The sequence below is a fragment of the Ursus maritimus genome, unplaced genomic scaffold (assembly GCF_017311325.1).
Source record: "Ursus maritimus isolate PB19 unplaced genomic scaffold, ASM1731132v1 scaffold_3, whole genome shotgun sequence".
Lineage (NCBI taxonomy): Eukaryota > Metazoa > Chordata > Mammalia > Carnivora > Ursidae > Ursus > Ursus maritimus.
The window spans coordinates 74,095,342-74,111,980 of NW_024425563.1; the positions used below are offsets into that span (position 1 = coordinate 74,095,342).

General features: G+C 42.2%; 1 protein-coding gene across 3 annotated transcripts in view; it reads left to right on the forward strand.

Annotated features, from left to right (window-relative positions):
* Positions 1 to 15,513, forward strand: part of LOC103658685 (phosphatidylcholine translocator ABCB4) — a 181,232-nt gene extending 165,719 nt beyond the window's left edge. For 2 of the 3 annotated variants that reach the window (XM_040644300.1, XM_040644304.1), the window contains exons 22-28: positions 3,580 to 3,680; positions 5,370 to 5,510; positions 7,773 to 7,929; positions 9,393 to 9,590; positions 10,994 to 11,200; positions 14,682 to 14,828; positions 15,266 to 15,513. In XM_040644300.1, coding sequence (XP_040500234.1) covers positions 3,580 to 3,680; positions 5,370 to 5,510; positions 7,773 to 7,929; positions 9,393 to 9,590; positions 10,994 to 11,200; positions 14,682 to 14,828; positions 15,266 to 15,469 — 1,155 coding nt within the window. In that variant the 3' untranslated portion in view covers positions 15,470 to 15,513. The remainder of the gene's footprint in view (positions 1 to 3,579; positions 3,681 to 5,369; positions 5,511 to 7,772; positions 7,930 to 9,392; positions 9,591 to 10,993; positions 11,201 to 14,681; positions 14,829 to 15,265) is intronic. The other variant, XM_040644301.1, reaches the window with a different exon arrangement.
* The last annotated feature ends 1,126 nt before the right edge of the window (positions 15,514 to 16,639 follow it).

The window sequence follows — 16,639 nt, forward strand, 5'->3', positions numbered from 1 at the left end:
AGGCTTCAGTGAGTGTAAGTAGTGTTTTTAGACATGTGTTTTAGTTGATTTAGTCCAAAATGCATGTTTGCGCTCCCTACAGCCGATAACTGTCAACGCCTCACAGAACATTTACTGTACTAATGATGCCTGTAACTTGACAATGGGATAATTAATGCAGGGCTCTTAGCCTGTCAAAAAGCACTTTATGTGTAGTTTTTATAATTTTTTAAATAATTTCTGAATATCCAAAGTCCATTTTACTTTGGACTAATAACCCAGTGGCATTGTGGAGAGAAATGTCCCCCCTTGTGTTACATGGAGTCCTTAGGGCAGAGAATGTAAGTGAATTGTTGAATTGCTGGTACTTGGGAGATCATGCTTTCTCCTTCTTGGCTGTGATGGCTACAGTGAGGGGTCGCCGCCACATGGCAGTAAATGCTTCGGTGGGTGGCTCTAACCGTGGTGGCAGTTGGGCAGCCATTTACTTGAGCCTTACCGGGGCCCATGATTGTGTGAAATACACGCACGACCTCTTCACACTCTCACAGTAATCTCGTCAGGCAGCTACTACTGTTATCCCAATTTTGTAAATGAGGAACTTGAGAAACTAGGGAAAGACATGGCAGGGATTCAAGTTCTGGTTTAATTTCAAAGCTCTTTACTCAGTAGTCTCTTCATATGTACTGACATGTATCTAACGGTAGATAGAAGTGTTTTATTTACATGTATATGCATTTAAATATTTAAACTACAGCCAGGGACATTTGTACTTACTTGTGCCAATATTATCCTTTATTGACACATTAGGAGATGAAGCAGACAGATATAAATTGTGATAGAGTTTCTGCAGCACCACACGTGACAAAGCCCTTTCGCACGTTACGGCAACTGGCCTTCGCTATGGTTCTGTGAGGTGGGGCAGGTAGGAGGGCCCCCTCACAAGGAAGAAAGCATTCCGAGGTTCGGTGACTTGATCCAGATGTGTGTCCTGTCAGGAATGAGATGAAAAATCCATCCAAGCAGGTTTGCACTGAGCCAGTTATGTCCAGTGACGCCATTTCCCCTGGTCTCCTAACCCACATCAGCCGCGGTGCCGTGTTGGTGCCGCCCCCGCCCCGGGTCTGCATCAGAACGCTCGCGCCTGCTGTGCACCCCACATCCTCCCCTGGAGCCCGGGGTCTGTAGGCTACTTCATGAGTCCGGGACTTAAGGAGCCCTGGGTGTTCTCACAGTTGGAAGACCCTCCTGGCTGCTGGCCGTGTGTACTTGAGGGCATCGTTTCCTGGTCTTCTATTTGGCACAACTAACTGCTGAAAAACCACTGTGGTTTTTATTTCCTTTCTCCCTGAAACCTGGTTCTTCCTCATTTCAGAAGAGAGAACTGTCAGTAGATAGAATGAAGATCACGTTTTCTTAGACCAATTACATGAAAAGAAAAATCTTGACTCTGGTTAAGATTAGAGCTTAACTCTATTAAAAATGACTACTAACACTGAAAGGTATCAGAATTTGGGCAGGAGTAGGGCAGTTCGTAATGAGCTTACGGCAAATGAAACATAGCCCCTCGGGTTATTAGTCTTGGGCTTGTTAGTCACCATGTGGGATATTGAAGAAGATCCCCAACTTCTCTGGTCCTCCCTTCACACTTGGATGAAATGGGAAACTGTATCAGATACTATCCCATGTTCCTTCCAGCTAATACTCTCATTCTAGGAATCAGAGAATAACTCAAACAAAATTATTTTTAATAGCCACTTAAATCTAATAAGATTTTTTTAAAATACAGTGTGAGAGATCAGAAATTTTAGATGTTAATTGTTAGCAATCAGTCATAATTCAATTTTGTTTATTCAGACAACTCTTGATATAACACAGAATTAAGATTAGAAAGAAGGTCCTGGAATTTCCTCACCCCCATCACTGTCGTATGTTTTTTTGTTTTTGTTTTCAAAAAGAAAAGCTCTTACTAACCTGGGTGCAGATAAATCATGGTTAAAGTACATCCGGATTTGGGATACGTTCCCTTTTTCAGAAAGGGCTCAGCAATGAGGGTGTTGACTCCTTGGCTGGTAAGGAGGTAGGGAGAGTCTGCATTTAACCCTCTTGACTTAGGCCCTGACTCAACTGAGATTACAGCTTGCCGAACCAGGACTAGGCCTCAGAGCAATTAATCCATGGCCAGGAAATCACGCGTTAAGTGTGAAGTCGTTAACAACGAGCTACTCCCTGTATATGTTACAAAGTCGGGGAAGCAGAAAAGCATAATGGGTTAAGAACACGGACTCGGCATCACCTAGCCTGATACGGAATCCTTGCCAACTTATTAACTCTAGGGCTTGAGGCAAGTCATTTGACTTCTCGGTGTCTCAGCTCCTTCAGCTGTGACAGGAGGATAACACTGACCTCACGGGGCTGTGTGAGGCTAAGTGGGAGCCTGTCCGTGAAGCAGAGTACCACCCGGCACAGACTGACCACTCACAGTGTGCTCCAGTCTGGCTGTCATCGCTGTTAGTTTTCATTTCTAACTAAAGAGAGGTTATTCAGCCTGAGGTATCAAATATCTTGCCTTCCTCTGGTTACAGAAGCTGAGAACGGAGGTGAAAGTTCTTAAAGCTGAGAAAACAAAAACAAAACTAAAATCTGATGCTGTTTGTGTTTATGGATTTAGATAAGTCAGCTGCAGAACCAGGCTTTAAACTTCATAGCTGAGGCACAGACCGTTAACATTAGTCCAGGGCGGTTTGGCTGGAAGAGTCAGAAAACTGCTCTGGCTGCTTTGAGTAAAAAGGGATTTGAGGTAAGGGCGCACAGAACTGCAGGGAGTACAGATGGAGAATATTCCCGTAAAGTTAGAGGCTCTCAGCCACACGCTCCTCTGTGTTGGAGTCTCTCTACACCTTCGTTCCGTTCCTCACCTGAGGATTCAGACCAGCTGCCTCCACATACCCAGTGTGGCTCCCCAAACGGAGACCTTCCTCTCGGAATCCACACCACCTCTCCGTTCAAGCAGTGGCCTCCAAGTCCAGGAAACAGAGGAGTCCGGGGTCCATCCCTGGTTTACGCGGGGCCCGAAGGCAGGGTTGTGTTGCTTATAGCTGGGATCTTCATCCCAGCTGTGACTGGCTGGTGTCTCTAAGGAGGGATATGTGCATGGAGGAAATGTGCCAGTGCACCTCCGGTGGGCCCTTAGAGGTCACAGAGCCTAATGCCCTCTTGTTGGACCCTACCCTGTAAAGAAAGCAGAGCCACCAAAGGCTGTGACAAAAGCCAGTCAAGTAAGTGGTGGCAGGGCTGGGAATAAAATCGGGTTTCTGGTGTCCAGACTGCCATGCTTGGCCTCAGCTTGTAAGTCTCCCCAGGCATAGGAAGACTCACCCACTGTATTTGGTAAACGAGATTTGCTTTTGAGATGGGTAGTTCTGCTATAGAGCTCGTCTTGAAGAACACATCTTGAATGCCCTTGCTTTCAAAATTGAAGGAATTAAAAACCTTTCAACATAACCTGCAGGATTTCTCCAACAGAGCCCTCAAGTTTCTAATTTTCATTATCCAGGAGTAAAAGCCCCACTTCTAATCAAGATCTGTTCTATGTTACAGATCGCAACGGAAGCAATAGAAAATATTAGGACAGTTGTGTCCTTAACCCAGGAAAGAAAATTTGAATCGATGTATGTTGAAAAATTATACGGAGCTTACAGGTAATGAACATTAGTGATTGTTACTAAGAACCCAGTGCTTTCCTAAGGCTTAATAATTATTCCCAAAAGATAAAACTTCTCAAAAAAAAAAAAGTATGACTTTAAGGATGACATTTTTTCAACAGCTCACTGAAAATAAGTAGCTTTTTGATGCCCCTGGGCTATAGGATTGGATTTTTACATCTCTTGTGAAAAGAACAGAGGGGTGTCGGGAGACCGACCACGGAACAGAGGAGCGCACCGGTGTGTGCGCCCCATTGCGGGCAGCGTCAACCACCTCTCCAGGCGACGGTGAAGTATTCCAGGGAATTCTTCAAACTCTGATTTCCTTGGAACTGTGTAGACTGAACTAAAGATGAGACTTACTATTTGGCTAGAGTATTCCATTTGTTCGCTGGATGAGGACCAGATCCAGGCTACTCGTGAAACCCACACATATTTCAGAAACTCCCAGGGGCATGACTGGCTACTTGTTTCCAGCCAGGACCTGTTTTTATAAATGAATGTATTTTAACATTAACAAAATTAAACACGACTTAGAATACAACTTTGCAGACTAGAAGCGCCGCTTGAATGCTTACAGATCTGAGAAGGGAAACGTGAGGTTTTCATTGTATTCCATCTCCTTCGTTATATATACTTCATGAAAGTACGTTTTTCTCTCCGTTGGATGTAAATAGACACGTCACATGTGAATATATATGTGCCGTTACCTAAGACTTATGGTTAATTGGAACTTCAAGGGAATGAAGGAAGAGCTAATTTTTAATTTGATTATAATTTAAAGATGAAGAGCACCGCAAATTAAGTAATTTTAAGTAATGTAGGACCACGCTCATAGCATGTAAGTTAAAATATCCAAATCAGTAATAGTTTGAATTTTCCCAAAATCTTTCCGAATGCCTTCCTTCCAAACCGGGAGTAAGTAAGCCACTGTTCTCCTGAAGGGTGTAGAACACAAAGTATAATAAGGTAGCTGTGCTAACAGGATAGCACGTGGGCTGATTAGAAATAGTGCGGCCCAAACCGTGTTGGGACTGTGGGCCTAGCTCAGGGAAGAACGGACGTGTGTGTGTATAAACCTCAGCGACCCTGCTTTTCCGAATCTGAAACATGAACTGTGACATGAGACAACAGTCACAGAAGACAAGACAATACTGAAGAAGTCGCACTCAGACAATTCAAACGTCAAACCTCACTTCGACATCCTCCGTGTTTTTGATTGAACAGTCATGTTTATATCATAGGGGTTGAATTTCTTTTTTTTTTTTTTTTAAAGATTTTATTTTTTTATTTATTTGACAGAGATAGAGACAGGCAGCGAGAGAGGGAACACAAGCAGGGGGAGTGGGAGAGGAAGAAGCAGGCTCATAGCGGAGGAGCCTGATGTGGGGCTCGATCCCATAACGCCGGGATCACGCCCTGAGCCGAAGGCAGACACTTAACCGCTGTGCCACCCAGGTGCCCCAAGGGGTTGAATTTCTGATTGACTAGTTATTAACATGTAATAATAGCAACTATCAGTTGAAAAATCAGTATGAGGTACTATGCTAGACATTTATATTGTTTAATTCTCCATTCTGCATCATATTGGTTATCCCCGTGACACAAATCAGAAAACTGATCCATAGAGAAGTTGTCATGTAGTCAAACTAACAGAACGAATGAATATACTAATTTGCCTTGCAGGAATTCTGTGCGGAAGGCACACATCTATGGAATTACTTTTAGTATTTCACAAGCATTTATGTATTTTTCCTATGCCGGTTGTTTTCGATTTGGCGCCTATCTCATTGTGAATGGACATATGCGCTTTAGAGATGTTATTCTGTAAGTAACTTTAAAAATAAAAGATTATTCTATATGGTTTTAGGAGGTCTATGCAAAATTTGAGAGTAGGGCAAAAAAAGCCCTCACTTGTTCTAAAATGAGGTCAGAGTTGAATCTACCGTAGAAATCGGATTTTAATAATACTCCAAGTACAGCTGAATCATCCAAATGGACTAAAATTAACCAAGTTCATAAAAATCATAAACCAGAACTGTAGTAATACACAGAACTCCAGTCAGGAGGACAGCAAACTTTCCCATTGTACAGTGTAGGCAGAAATAAGTCCTAAAGTGAAAACTGCTGGTTACCAAGGACTCAAACCAGAGGCTTAAATAGCTCGCTGTTGATCTGCGACCACAAGATGGCACTGATAAAGGGATGGGAATGCATGACTGAAATCTGGCAAAGGCCTCTTCCCCTGACTGGGCCTGAGATGACCCTGTTTGGTCTTGTAGCGTCTCCTTTTTTCTTGGTTTCCAAGGCTAACCAGCAGTCTTTCTAATCGAGGCATTCCTCTTTTCAAAATATGCTAACGACATTCAATTAGGTTGTGTTCTTGTCTTGCCAAAGGGAAGCCATTCTTTTTAAGATCACTTGGCATATTTCTGCTCTGGTGGGATGATTTTAAAGTAGTAGTAGACAGCCTCTTTTCCGAACAGGGGGAGGACAAGGAAAGTGTTTTCATCCAAAATCAAAATAACTACGAAAAAAGTATATATAATCTTTATATCATTCAGGATCCCAGCAGGACACAAATGCCCCTTGGGATGGGGTATCTAGGGCGAGTGCTAAAAGGTCTGTTTACAAAGGTGTGAGAAGTGTTAAGGTAAGCAGCCCCCGGGAGAGCTGCCAACTACCCAGCAGTTCCCAGCTACGAGCCACTAAGACCCTCAGCCTGAAGGGCAAGAGGATGCAAGGATTTTCAGAACCCAGCATAGGGGGCTTCTGTGGTCCTCGGAGCCACACCAACCACACAATCTAACAAGAAAGAAGCCAACAAAACAAATGCCCTCACCTCCTGCTAGTGCCTGTCATTGCCACACCCCATGAGAAGCCAGGGGACAAGGAAAAACTTTTTGATGCAGTCCGTGAAGGTCAGCCTCTTAGGCAGGGAGTGGGATGGTAAAAGATGCAGGTGGACAGGGAGCAGAAAGTGGTTTTGGAGGCTGCATGGCAGTATCCCTGGGGACATAACTCTGGGGATTGTAACTTAGAGCACTCGGTTGTCTAGAAGAACATGACTGAGGAAATGGGCCCTGCCTCTTTCGTTTTGTTTCTACCATTAAAGAATTAAATTCTGGATAACTGGAAGACAACTTTTTAATCTTTTATGTTAAAGCTCAATTATAGGCTATATAAGAAAGGCAGCAACATGTGGGCTGTTTATCGCTATTTTATTAATTTTTGGTAACCAACCTTAACCAAGTATTTAAGGGGGAGCCTTACTATACCCACCATTCCTGCCCCTGTACTTAAAACACATTTTAATATCTTCGGCTTAGAAGTTTGGGAAATGAAACATTTTTTTTAAGTTCTCCAGTATTAATAGATAAAAAATTCCTCCCCTCCCCTCATTCTCAGGGAGCTCAGGTGTCAAGAGTAAATAGCCTCCTGGAGATGGAGATCTCAGAATCGTAAGCCCTTCCTAAAAGACATTATCATCTATTTCCATTCTTCAAAGAGCATATCACTGGAAAACAGAACTTTAGCTGAGGACAATTGTTTTTCTCAGGGTAGTGCCAATAGTTCCCTTAGTTATAAGAGAAAACTGAGTTGTAGTAAAGGCTTGTTTTCCCTAATACAATTTCTTTAGCTGCAGTGTTAAGTGCGGAGCAGTACTGAGTGTGCGGTCGCACCGGAGAAACTACGAACAGGCAGCAGGTCCAGCCACTGAGTAGGAACCGTCACCCCTTGTCCGATGCTGACGAAGCCCCTCCAGCACTCGGTGCTCCAATGCTCTCATGTCCAGAAAGGACGGAACTAGTCACTAAAATTACCGGAGGTCACGAGTCAGAGTCGGTTAGAAGCCACTTCCCGAAAGAGAAGAACGGTGGAAAGTTACAGACCTCTGGCCTCCCCTCTAGATTTCCTTGGTTAATGGAATTTCACGGAAATGTGTGTAGTGGTTTAGGCAGGGGGTCGGTGGAGGGGGCGCCTGCAGGAGGAGAGAACATCGACACTGGTGAGCGGTAGGTCTTTAGACTTTGAAACATCACAGAGCTAATCACAAGCTAAGCTTCTCATTCCCCTACTTCTGCCCAGGGTGTTCTCGGCAATCGTGTTTGGTGCAGTGGCTCTAGGACACGCCAGTTCCTTTGCTCCAGACTACGCGAAAGCCAAGCTGTCCGCAGCCCACCTGTTCATGCTGCTTGAAAGACAACCTCTGATCGACAGCTACAGTGAAGAAGGCCTGAGGCCTGTGAGTTCTCTGCTGCCTGCTGAATGCTGGGTTAATGTTTCCTAAAGGCTTGCTATCTGCTAGATGATCAGCACAGGAAACCTGTCCTGATTATGCTGACCCATATTGAGCTTACTCTGGGACATTTACAGGCCAACATTCTCAACATTTTGAAGTTTCATGGGGGGGGGCACCTGGGTGCTTTCGTGGGTTACGCATCTTTCTTCGGTTCAGGTCATGATCCTGGAGGCGCAGGATCAAGCCCAGAGTCAGGCTCCCTGCTCAGCAGGGAAAGAAAGCTTGTGCTTTCTCTCTGTCAAATAAATAAATAAAATCCTTAAAATAATGAATAGAATTTCATAGGGGATTTCAAGGCTTCTGAAGTTGAGCACATCAAAAAGTAAAGAAAGGGGTGCGTGGCCGGCTCAGTCAGTGGAACATGTGACTCCTGATCTTGGGGTCATGAGTTCAAGCTCCACGTTGGCATAAAACTTAATAAACTTTTTTTTTTAATTTAAAACTAAAACCTCCTCTATTGAATGAAAATCATAGTAAACTTTATTTTTTTTTTAAGATTTTATTTGACAGAGCACAAGCAGGGGGAGCGGCAGGCAGAGCAAGAAGCAGACTCCTCTCTGAGCAGACAGCCTGGCGAGGGGCTCTATGCCAGGAACCTGGGAGCACGACCAGAGCTGAGGGAAGATACTTAACCAACTGAGCCACCCAGGCGCCCCCATATTAATAAACTTGAGAGAAAAGTTGTACTGCAGATGTACTAGAATGGAGTAATTTCCATGAAAAATGTTAATTATTTCTGCAGGAAGGTATACGTGTGTAACTCTGTAGGTGAAGGTGAATGGCAGTGCGGCTTTAATCACATTTTGTAATGACTGAGTTACAAGTGGGAAGAAGGCTACTTTATTCACATTCAGAGCAATAATCCTACACTATCTCCAGAGTTAACACAGATTTAGATCTGAGTGTTCTTTGTATGACACCAGCTGCTGCACATAGGAGTGCACGAGCAGCAGGACGCATAGACAGTTTTTCTGGGACTTTATCATGGATTTTCGTGTGCTGAGAAAATTCCTGTGCCCCGTGAATGAGCTAAAAAGGCAGCCAGGGTTTGAGATAAGGGCTGTCCACTGAGACCTCAGCTAGACGCTGCACCAAATTCCCAAGCCTTTGCGCCTTTGGCCACTGGCTTCGCTCTAGCCTCAGAACCATCACTTGGGAAATCTAAGTATTTGTCTAAAAGAACCAGAAACTGAGTTTAGATAACAACTCTCCGTGACTTTGGTCTTTTATCCCCATCTCCTATCTTCATTTTCTGTAACGACAGCTTGCTTTCAGTAGTAACTGGTGCCGACACTCGGACTGAATGTGAATTTTATGTTCCTCTCCAACAGGTAAAGTTTCTGTGAAATACTTATTCCAGTAATTATCAGACTAATTGTAATAGTAACATTAAATTTATTTTTTAGGATAAATTTGAAGGAAATGTGACATTTAATGAAGTCGTGTTCAACTATCCCACTCGACCAGACATCCCCGTGCTTCAGGGGCTGAGCCTCGAGGTGAAGAAGGGCCAGACGCTGGCGCTGGTGGGCAGCAGCGGCTGTGGGAAGAGCACGGTGGTCCAGCTCCTTGAGCGGTTCTACGACCCAGTGGCTGGAACAGTGGTGAGCACACTTTAAGTTAGTAACCTGATTTAAGGTTTTATTTCGAGTGGCTGATAAACGAATATTCTTATAAGAGGAAAAAACCTGGACAAATAAAGGCCTATAATCCTGGCTGATGCAATAACCACATTCTAAAAAACCCAAACTGGTACCCATTCTCAGGCAAATATATGGGGACAACAGGGTAGAACACCTGGAGTTCAGTATAGTTCAGAAAATGCTGAATGTGCAGCTAACCTCTGCCCCGCTCTGGGCCGACTGAGCCAGCCCGGTCCTCCTAAGTCAATATTCACTTCCTGGTTTGTAAAGGTGAGCCACAGACTCTGGCCAGAATTCTAGGCAGACAAGCAAGACAGGCTAGCACCTTCTTACTGCCTCCTGCCTCCTTCTGCCTTCTCTTTTGAACACTGAACTCAAGGCTCTTTGACTTTGAGCCTCATCTCCAGCCCTTTCATACTTAGCTTTCATCAGTGACTTTCTAGCACCTAGGTCCTGGCTCTCTGCCGTGAGTGAACTTTACTGATAATGCCTGCACCTCCCATCACCTTGGACTGGCACCCACTGACCAGTCCATCCCCATTTAGATGGTCACCAAAGTGTTAAACCTTGTATAGTTAGCTCTTTTAGTTAGGAAAGCTTATGCTTCCACTATTAAAACTACTCTGAAGGGATTAATACAGGCAAACCGGCTTGACAACACGATGTGCTAATACTATGGTAGAATTTCTTTCTTTACTGAGAAATCATGACTAATTGAACGTGTTTCTGTTCCTCCACCCAGAAGAAAGCTGCATTCTCAGTTGACATATCACAAGACTCCACTGTTCTTTGAGCTTGTTCACTTTGCATTGAACTCTTGTCCTCAGTGCTGTCAAAAAGAGAAATGGGAGAAGTTTAAGGCTGGTATTTCTCGGGGGAAGAGTGGTAGAGGTAGGACAGGAAGTAACCTACTCTGAGCGTCTGGGGCCATACTAATGAGCTTTTTGTTCTGGCTGCCTGGAGGAGGGGATTAAAGTCAAGCTGAAAGGTTGGAGTCATTCTGGGAAGAGCAGATGTGAGTAGGACCCCTAACTGCAGACTCCTTAGAAGCAGGATGGTCTACTTGCCTGGAGCGGGGCACAGAAGGACGAAGAGGAATGTGGAAAGACAGGGCCAAATGGCCTATCCTATCATTTCACCAGTGAGATGAAGAAAGGATGGCCTAATCACCATAAAAATCCTTTTTTTTTTTTTTTTTTTTTGGCCTCCAACTCTAAGTGCTTAGAGACTGTGAGCCTTGGTCTTTCCTAAACCAATGATGCCCAGATGTCACCATGCTCCAAATGGTTAATCTGTTAATTTACGAATTAGGTTTTCTTCTTCTTTTTAAGCCCTTCTTATAGTTTGTGGACTTTGGTTTTCAGCTCCTAGATGGTCAAGAAGCAAAGAAACTTAACATCCAGTGGCTCCGAGCCCACCTGGGCATTGTGTCCCAGGAGCCCGTCCTATTCGACTGCAGCATTGCTGAGAACATTGCTTACGGAGACAACAGCCGGATCGTGCCCCAGGATGAAATTGTGAAGGCAGCCAAAGCAGCCAACATCCATCCTTTCATCGAGACCTTACCTTATGTAAGTTAACTGGTAATTTCTTGGGATGAAATCACAATCAACTACAAACTGTTTTCATCCTCAAAACAGGTCCTGAAGTTATACACCAACAAAATCTTGTAAGAAAACTTGTCTCTGTAGTAGCACTAGGACCTTGAACAATGCGCTGAACTGCATGATACCAAGTTTCCTTAGTGGCAAAGGAGAGCATCAGGCATCATGTCAACATCTTATAAATGTAGTGAGAGGCAAATGAAGGGTATTAATTGTAGGTACAATATCTCTGGTTGCAAATTGGTGGTTGTGGGCTGCATTCAGATAGCAGTCATGTTTGATTTATCTTTTATGGTGCTTGCATTCTTAATTATTTTTATTTTGAGATTGTATATACATTCACATGCGGTTATAAGGAACAGAGATTTTATGTACGCTTTACCTAGTTTCCTCCAGTGACATCTCGCCAAACTGTAATACAATATCCCCACCAGGATACCGACGTTGATCTGATCCACTGCTAAGATTCAGACTTCCGGTTTTGCTTGCAACCACCTGCATGAGTGTTTAGTTCTGTGCAGTGTTATTGCATGTGTGCACTCACATACCCACCACCACTCAAGATATAGAACATTTCCTTGTATGTCTCTTAATAAAAATGAGACTTTAAGTAGGATTAGCAGTGCAAAAGTAAAATTAAATCATGCATCCAGTACACAAATATATTCTGAGCGCTGACTCAGTGCCAGGCCGCATTTTGGGAGACGGGGCATACTGGTGTAAACAATGGTGAGAGACCACTGCTGCCTTCATGGAACTCAGAACACTCTGATTAATACCCCCAAGGTTGTATTGTGTTTCTCCAAGGCAATATAAAAATAACTCCAGTCAGGTCCTCTACCCAAGGTTGTTCTTTGGGTTAGACTATGAGCTTATCATGAGATGGAATTTACTTAGCATTTACCAAGCTCATTGTAAATAAACATAATTCTTATTAAAAAAAATACAGAACATTTCCACCACCACTCCAGTCCCTCATGTTGCCTTGTTAGAGTCACACACACACACACCCTTTCTTTTTGTCCTCACACCACCCAACCTCTGGCAACCACTAACTGTTCTCCATTTCAGTAATTTTCTACTTTAAGAATCATTAAGCACACATACAGTATATACCCTTTTGAGGTTAACTTTTTCCACTCAGCGTAATTCCCTGAAGTTCTTGTATCTGTAGTTCATTCTTTACTTCTTTAGCGGCATTCTTTTTAGTGGGATGATTAGGACTGCATGATACGGATTTTGCCACAGTTTGGTTAACCATTCACCTGTTGAAGTGTGTCTAGGTTGTTTCTAGTTTTAAAAGTAAAGCTGCTGTAAATATTTGTGTACAGGTTTTAATATGAACCTGAGTTCTTATTTCTCTGGGATAAATGCCCAAAAGTTCAATTGGTGGGCCATATGGTAATTTCAAGTTTTCTAAGACACTGCCAACCTCGTTTCCCAAGTAGCTCTGCCATCTTACCTTATTCTCTTATGCCAAAGTACAGTTAACTAACTTTCTCTGCCTCTTTGCCAGCATTTGCTTTTGTAATTCTGACAGATGTGCAGTAAAGCTCATTGTGGTGGATTTCCTAATGGCAAATGATGTTGATTTTATTTTATTAGAGAGAGCGGGGAGAGGTAGGGAGAATCTTAAGTAGGGCCCATGTCCAGCACAGAGTCTGAGGCAGGGCTTGATCTCACGTCCCTGAGATCATGATCTAAGCTGAAATCAGGAGTCAGATGCTTAACTGACTGAGCCACCCAGGAGCTCCTGGACATCTCTTTATATAGTTGCCATCTATATTTCCTTTTTGGTGAAATACCTTGTTTTTTGCCCATTTTCTAGTTTTCTTTCTTGAGTTTTGAGAGAGATTGATATGTATCAGTCCTATGTCAGATATATAATATGCAAATACTTTGTCCCAGTCGATAGCTTTTTTCATCCTTTAGTAGGGTCATATGCAGAACCAACTTTTTAATTTTCATAACGTCCAGTATAACGATTTTTCCTTTTACAGATTGTGCTTTTGGTATAAGAACTCTTTGCCTAGCCTGGGCCTTCTAGGTCCTAAAGAATTTCCCCATTTTTTTCCCCTTATGGTTTTATGATTTTACATTTTAGTCCACGATCCATTCTAAGTTCATTTTTGAATATAAGGTTTATGGGTCATGTTCCATTGTATTCCTTTGGAAACAACATTTACTCTCCAGTTTCTATGGTCCCCCAACTCTCCCTTGTTAGCTTGTTAGAGCTGCTATGTCTGAAGCCAAAGTGCAGTGAAGTCAATATGTATTTGAAAAATAAGGAAAAGTTCAGTGAAACAATTTTCTTCAGTAATTGGTAAAGGTGAGTACTCCTGCAAAGATGATTTGAAGTCACTAAAAGCGATGGCAGGGATCATCGATCTTCTGCTATTTATCTAGCTTCTAAGGTTCTACTGAACTAAACTGAAATAAATCTTAAGTACTTTTATATTCTGCTGTAATTAGCAATCACACTTAAACCCACCAATTTGGTTAGCCTTACTTAGCCTTACTCACCCTTAACAGGTAGTCACTGAGGTCAATCAAGGATAGGATTTGATTAATAGAAACACTTTGCTGATACTGGACTTAAATTAATTCACTTTACTGCATAAGCCTTGTAGTACTTTTTTGGCTCTTTATTCATTCTACGCTTTTTCAGCCTAGAATGTTCTTTCTCAGATCCAGCTTCCCTTCATGCATCTCTCCTTTCTGTTCCTACCTTATCTCCATATTTTCTATTCATTTCTTCTGATCTTTCATAGCATGTTGAATATACCTCTTATTCAGTACATACTAGACCTTATACCGAATGCTATACATCCGGTTTTTCTCCTTGCATTACAAATTCCTTCACGGTAGGAGTTTTTGTATTTCTCACAGTTTTTGGTGTAAGAGAATAAACTAGGCTCCATGTGGGTCATATGAATACTTCACATTAAATATTTTTTTTTAAAGATTTTATTTATTTAACAGAGACAGATAGCGAGAGAGGGAACACAGCAGGGGAGAGGAAGAAGCAGGCTCCCAGCAGAGGAGCCCGATGTGGGACTCGATCCTGAAACACTGGGATCACGCCCCCAGCCAAAGGCAGACGCTTAATGACTGAGCCACCCAGGCGCCCACACATTAAATAATCTTTTTAGGACTCCAAACACATAACATCAATTGGCATTATGAGAATGGTAGGAATTGGGGAATTCAGTGCTCCAGTTTCTGTTGCAGAAGACCACGAAGAACTAAAGTAACTAGTTCTCTGGTTGGATTCTGAAAATGAATATTCTCTTAAGTGGAAAAAATATTAAATGGATTATGCAGCTGTTAAGACATTTATAAACAAAAGTTGCTGTAAGTACAACTGTCCTATATTAAGTACAAGTTTATGCAGTATACCATTAAAGTTAATCAAGTCCTAACCCCAAAAATTACGTCTAACCTGCAGAAATATGAAACAAGAGTGGGAGATAAGGGAACTCAGCTCTCAGGAGGTCAAAAACAGAGGATTGCTATTGCTCGAGCCCTCATCAGACAACCTCAAATCCTGTTGTTGGATGAAGCTACATCAGCTCTGGATACTGAAAGTGAAAAGGTAGGGCCTCTCTGCTCACATTCCATTTAATTTGTAAGATAAAAGTTTTTTTGGTACTATCAACCATGAAAAAAGTAAATAGAACTTCACTGGTTATATTTTAAAGTAAAAAATTTTTTTAATCCTTCCAGTATTTTCCAAATTTTGTAAAATCATCTTAATTTCATAAGCCAAAAAAAAACATTCAAAAGAAAATAGCATACCTCATGTTTTTTACACATTAATCATGAAAAGCTGGAAAATAAAAAGGAACTAGTAAGATACATTTGTGGACAGAAAATTTAGATACTTGAGACTTAGTGTGAGAATTCATTTTTATAACTAAAGGAACTAATGACTATAATGCCGTTTATGTAAAAATACACATGTATAATAAAAGGTAATGTATTTTGGTGTGATGGTAAAGGTTTAAGGTTTCCGTTCTGATTCATCATTAGATTGTCCAAGAAGCCCTGGACAAAGCCAGGGAGGGCCGCACCTGCATCGTGATCGCTCACCGCCTGTCCACCATCCAGAACGCAGACTTCATAGTGGTGTTTCAGAACGGCAAGGTCAGGGAGCATGGCACCCATCAACAGCTGCTGGCTCAGAAAGGCATCTATTTTTCCATGGTCAGTGTCCAGGCTAGGACACAGAACTGATGAACTCTTATTATATCTTAAAAATAAATTCAAATGGTAACTTTTTCTGACTTAAACTAGAAATCTTTTACAAATCATAAAATACAGGTATATCTTATTCCAGATCAATTTGGAACAGCCCATTTGGTGTTGATATGATAGCATCTGAAATTTAAGAGTAAAAAGTAATAACCTGTCTTGATGAGGTATAAAAACAGCAGCCTAGCTCTTGAGTTACCAGAAACATACAGAAATCAGACACAGAGAAACTTATGGTCCTGAATAGCTGGGTAGATGACAGGATGGTTGGGGAACGATTTTCACAAGAACGGAAAAATACATTTCTTCCATTGCCTACTCTCTCCCTTGCTGACTTCCCAAATTCTTTTGGGAATAGAGGTTTGTTGTTTGTTTTTTTAAATAAATGTGTTGTTCCCAGCTTTATTACCAAAGTCCAAGAGGAAATGAGACTGCCCTTGGACAAGCTAACTTCACAGGCACACATCTGTTCCATAAAGGAAAAAGCAAAACAATACAAAACAAAAACCCAACCGCATACCATTAAATAGCTCTTCAATGATCTCGACTGTCATCTGAAACACTGGAAAGAACAATGAAATGCTGAGGGTCTACAGCAACTCCATTACCTTTTATCAGTAATCTTAATTTGCCCAGAATGTTTAGAGGCCCCCCCCCCAAAAAGTCTGGGCAACCTTTAGCAGCTAACCACACTGAAATGCTTCTCCTTAATTTTCCATTTGTTTTCTTTATAATTCACCGAAGCAATATCAATTCTCACCACTGTCACATGTTCTTCAGGTCAGTAAACTACCCAAACTAGTAGTTCCTCCATCTGTAACAAACCAAAGATATTTTCAAATGAAACCATGTGTATAGTGGACTACATTTCAGATGAACCAAGAGAAGAATGGGACAAGAAGGGGTACATTACCTCAGTGACTCAGAAGCCTCTGGCAATTCTAACTCTCCAGGTCTGGGGAGAGGCCCAGAAATCTCTTGTTAAAAATGATCTGGAATGCTTTTTACCTTCAGGCAGGTTAGGGAAACAGGTAAAGTATCACAGAAGAGGTTTCTCTGCAGGAAGTGAACACTTTCTAAAGCACCCACGTCCTTAGACATTATTTAAAAACAACTAGCTGAATGATTCTATAGCCACCACAGTACAGTCTA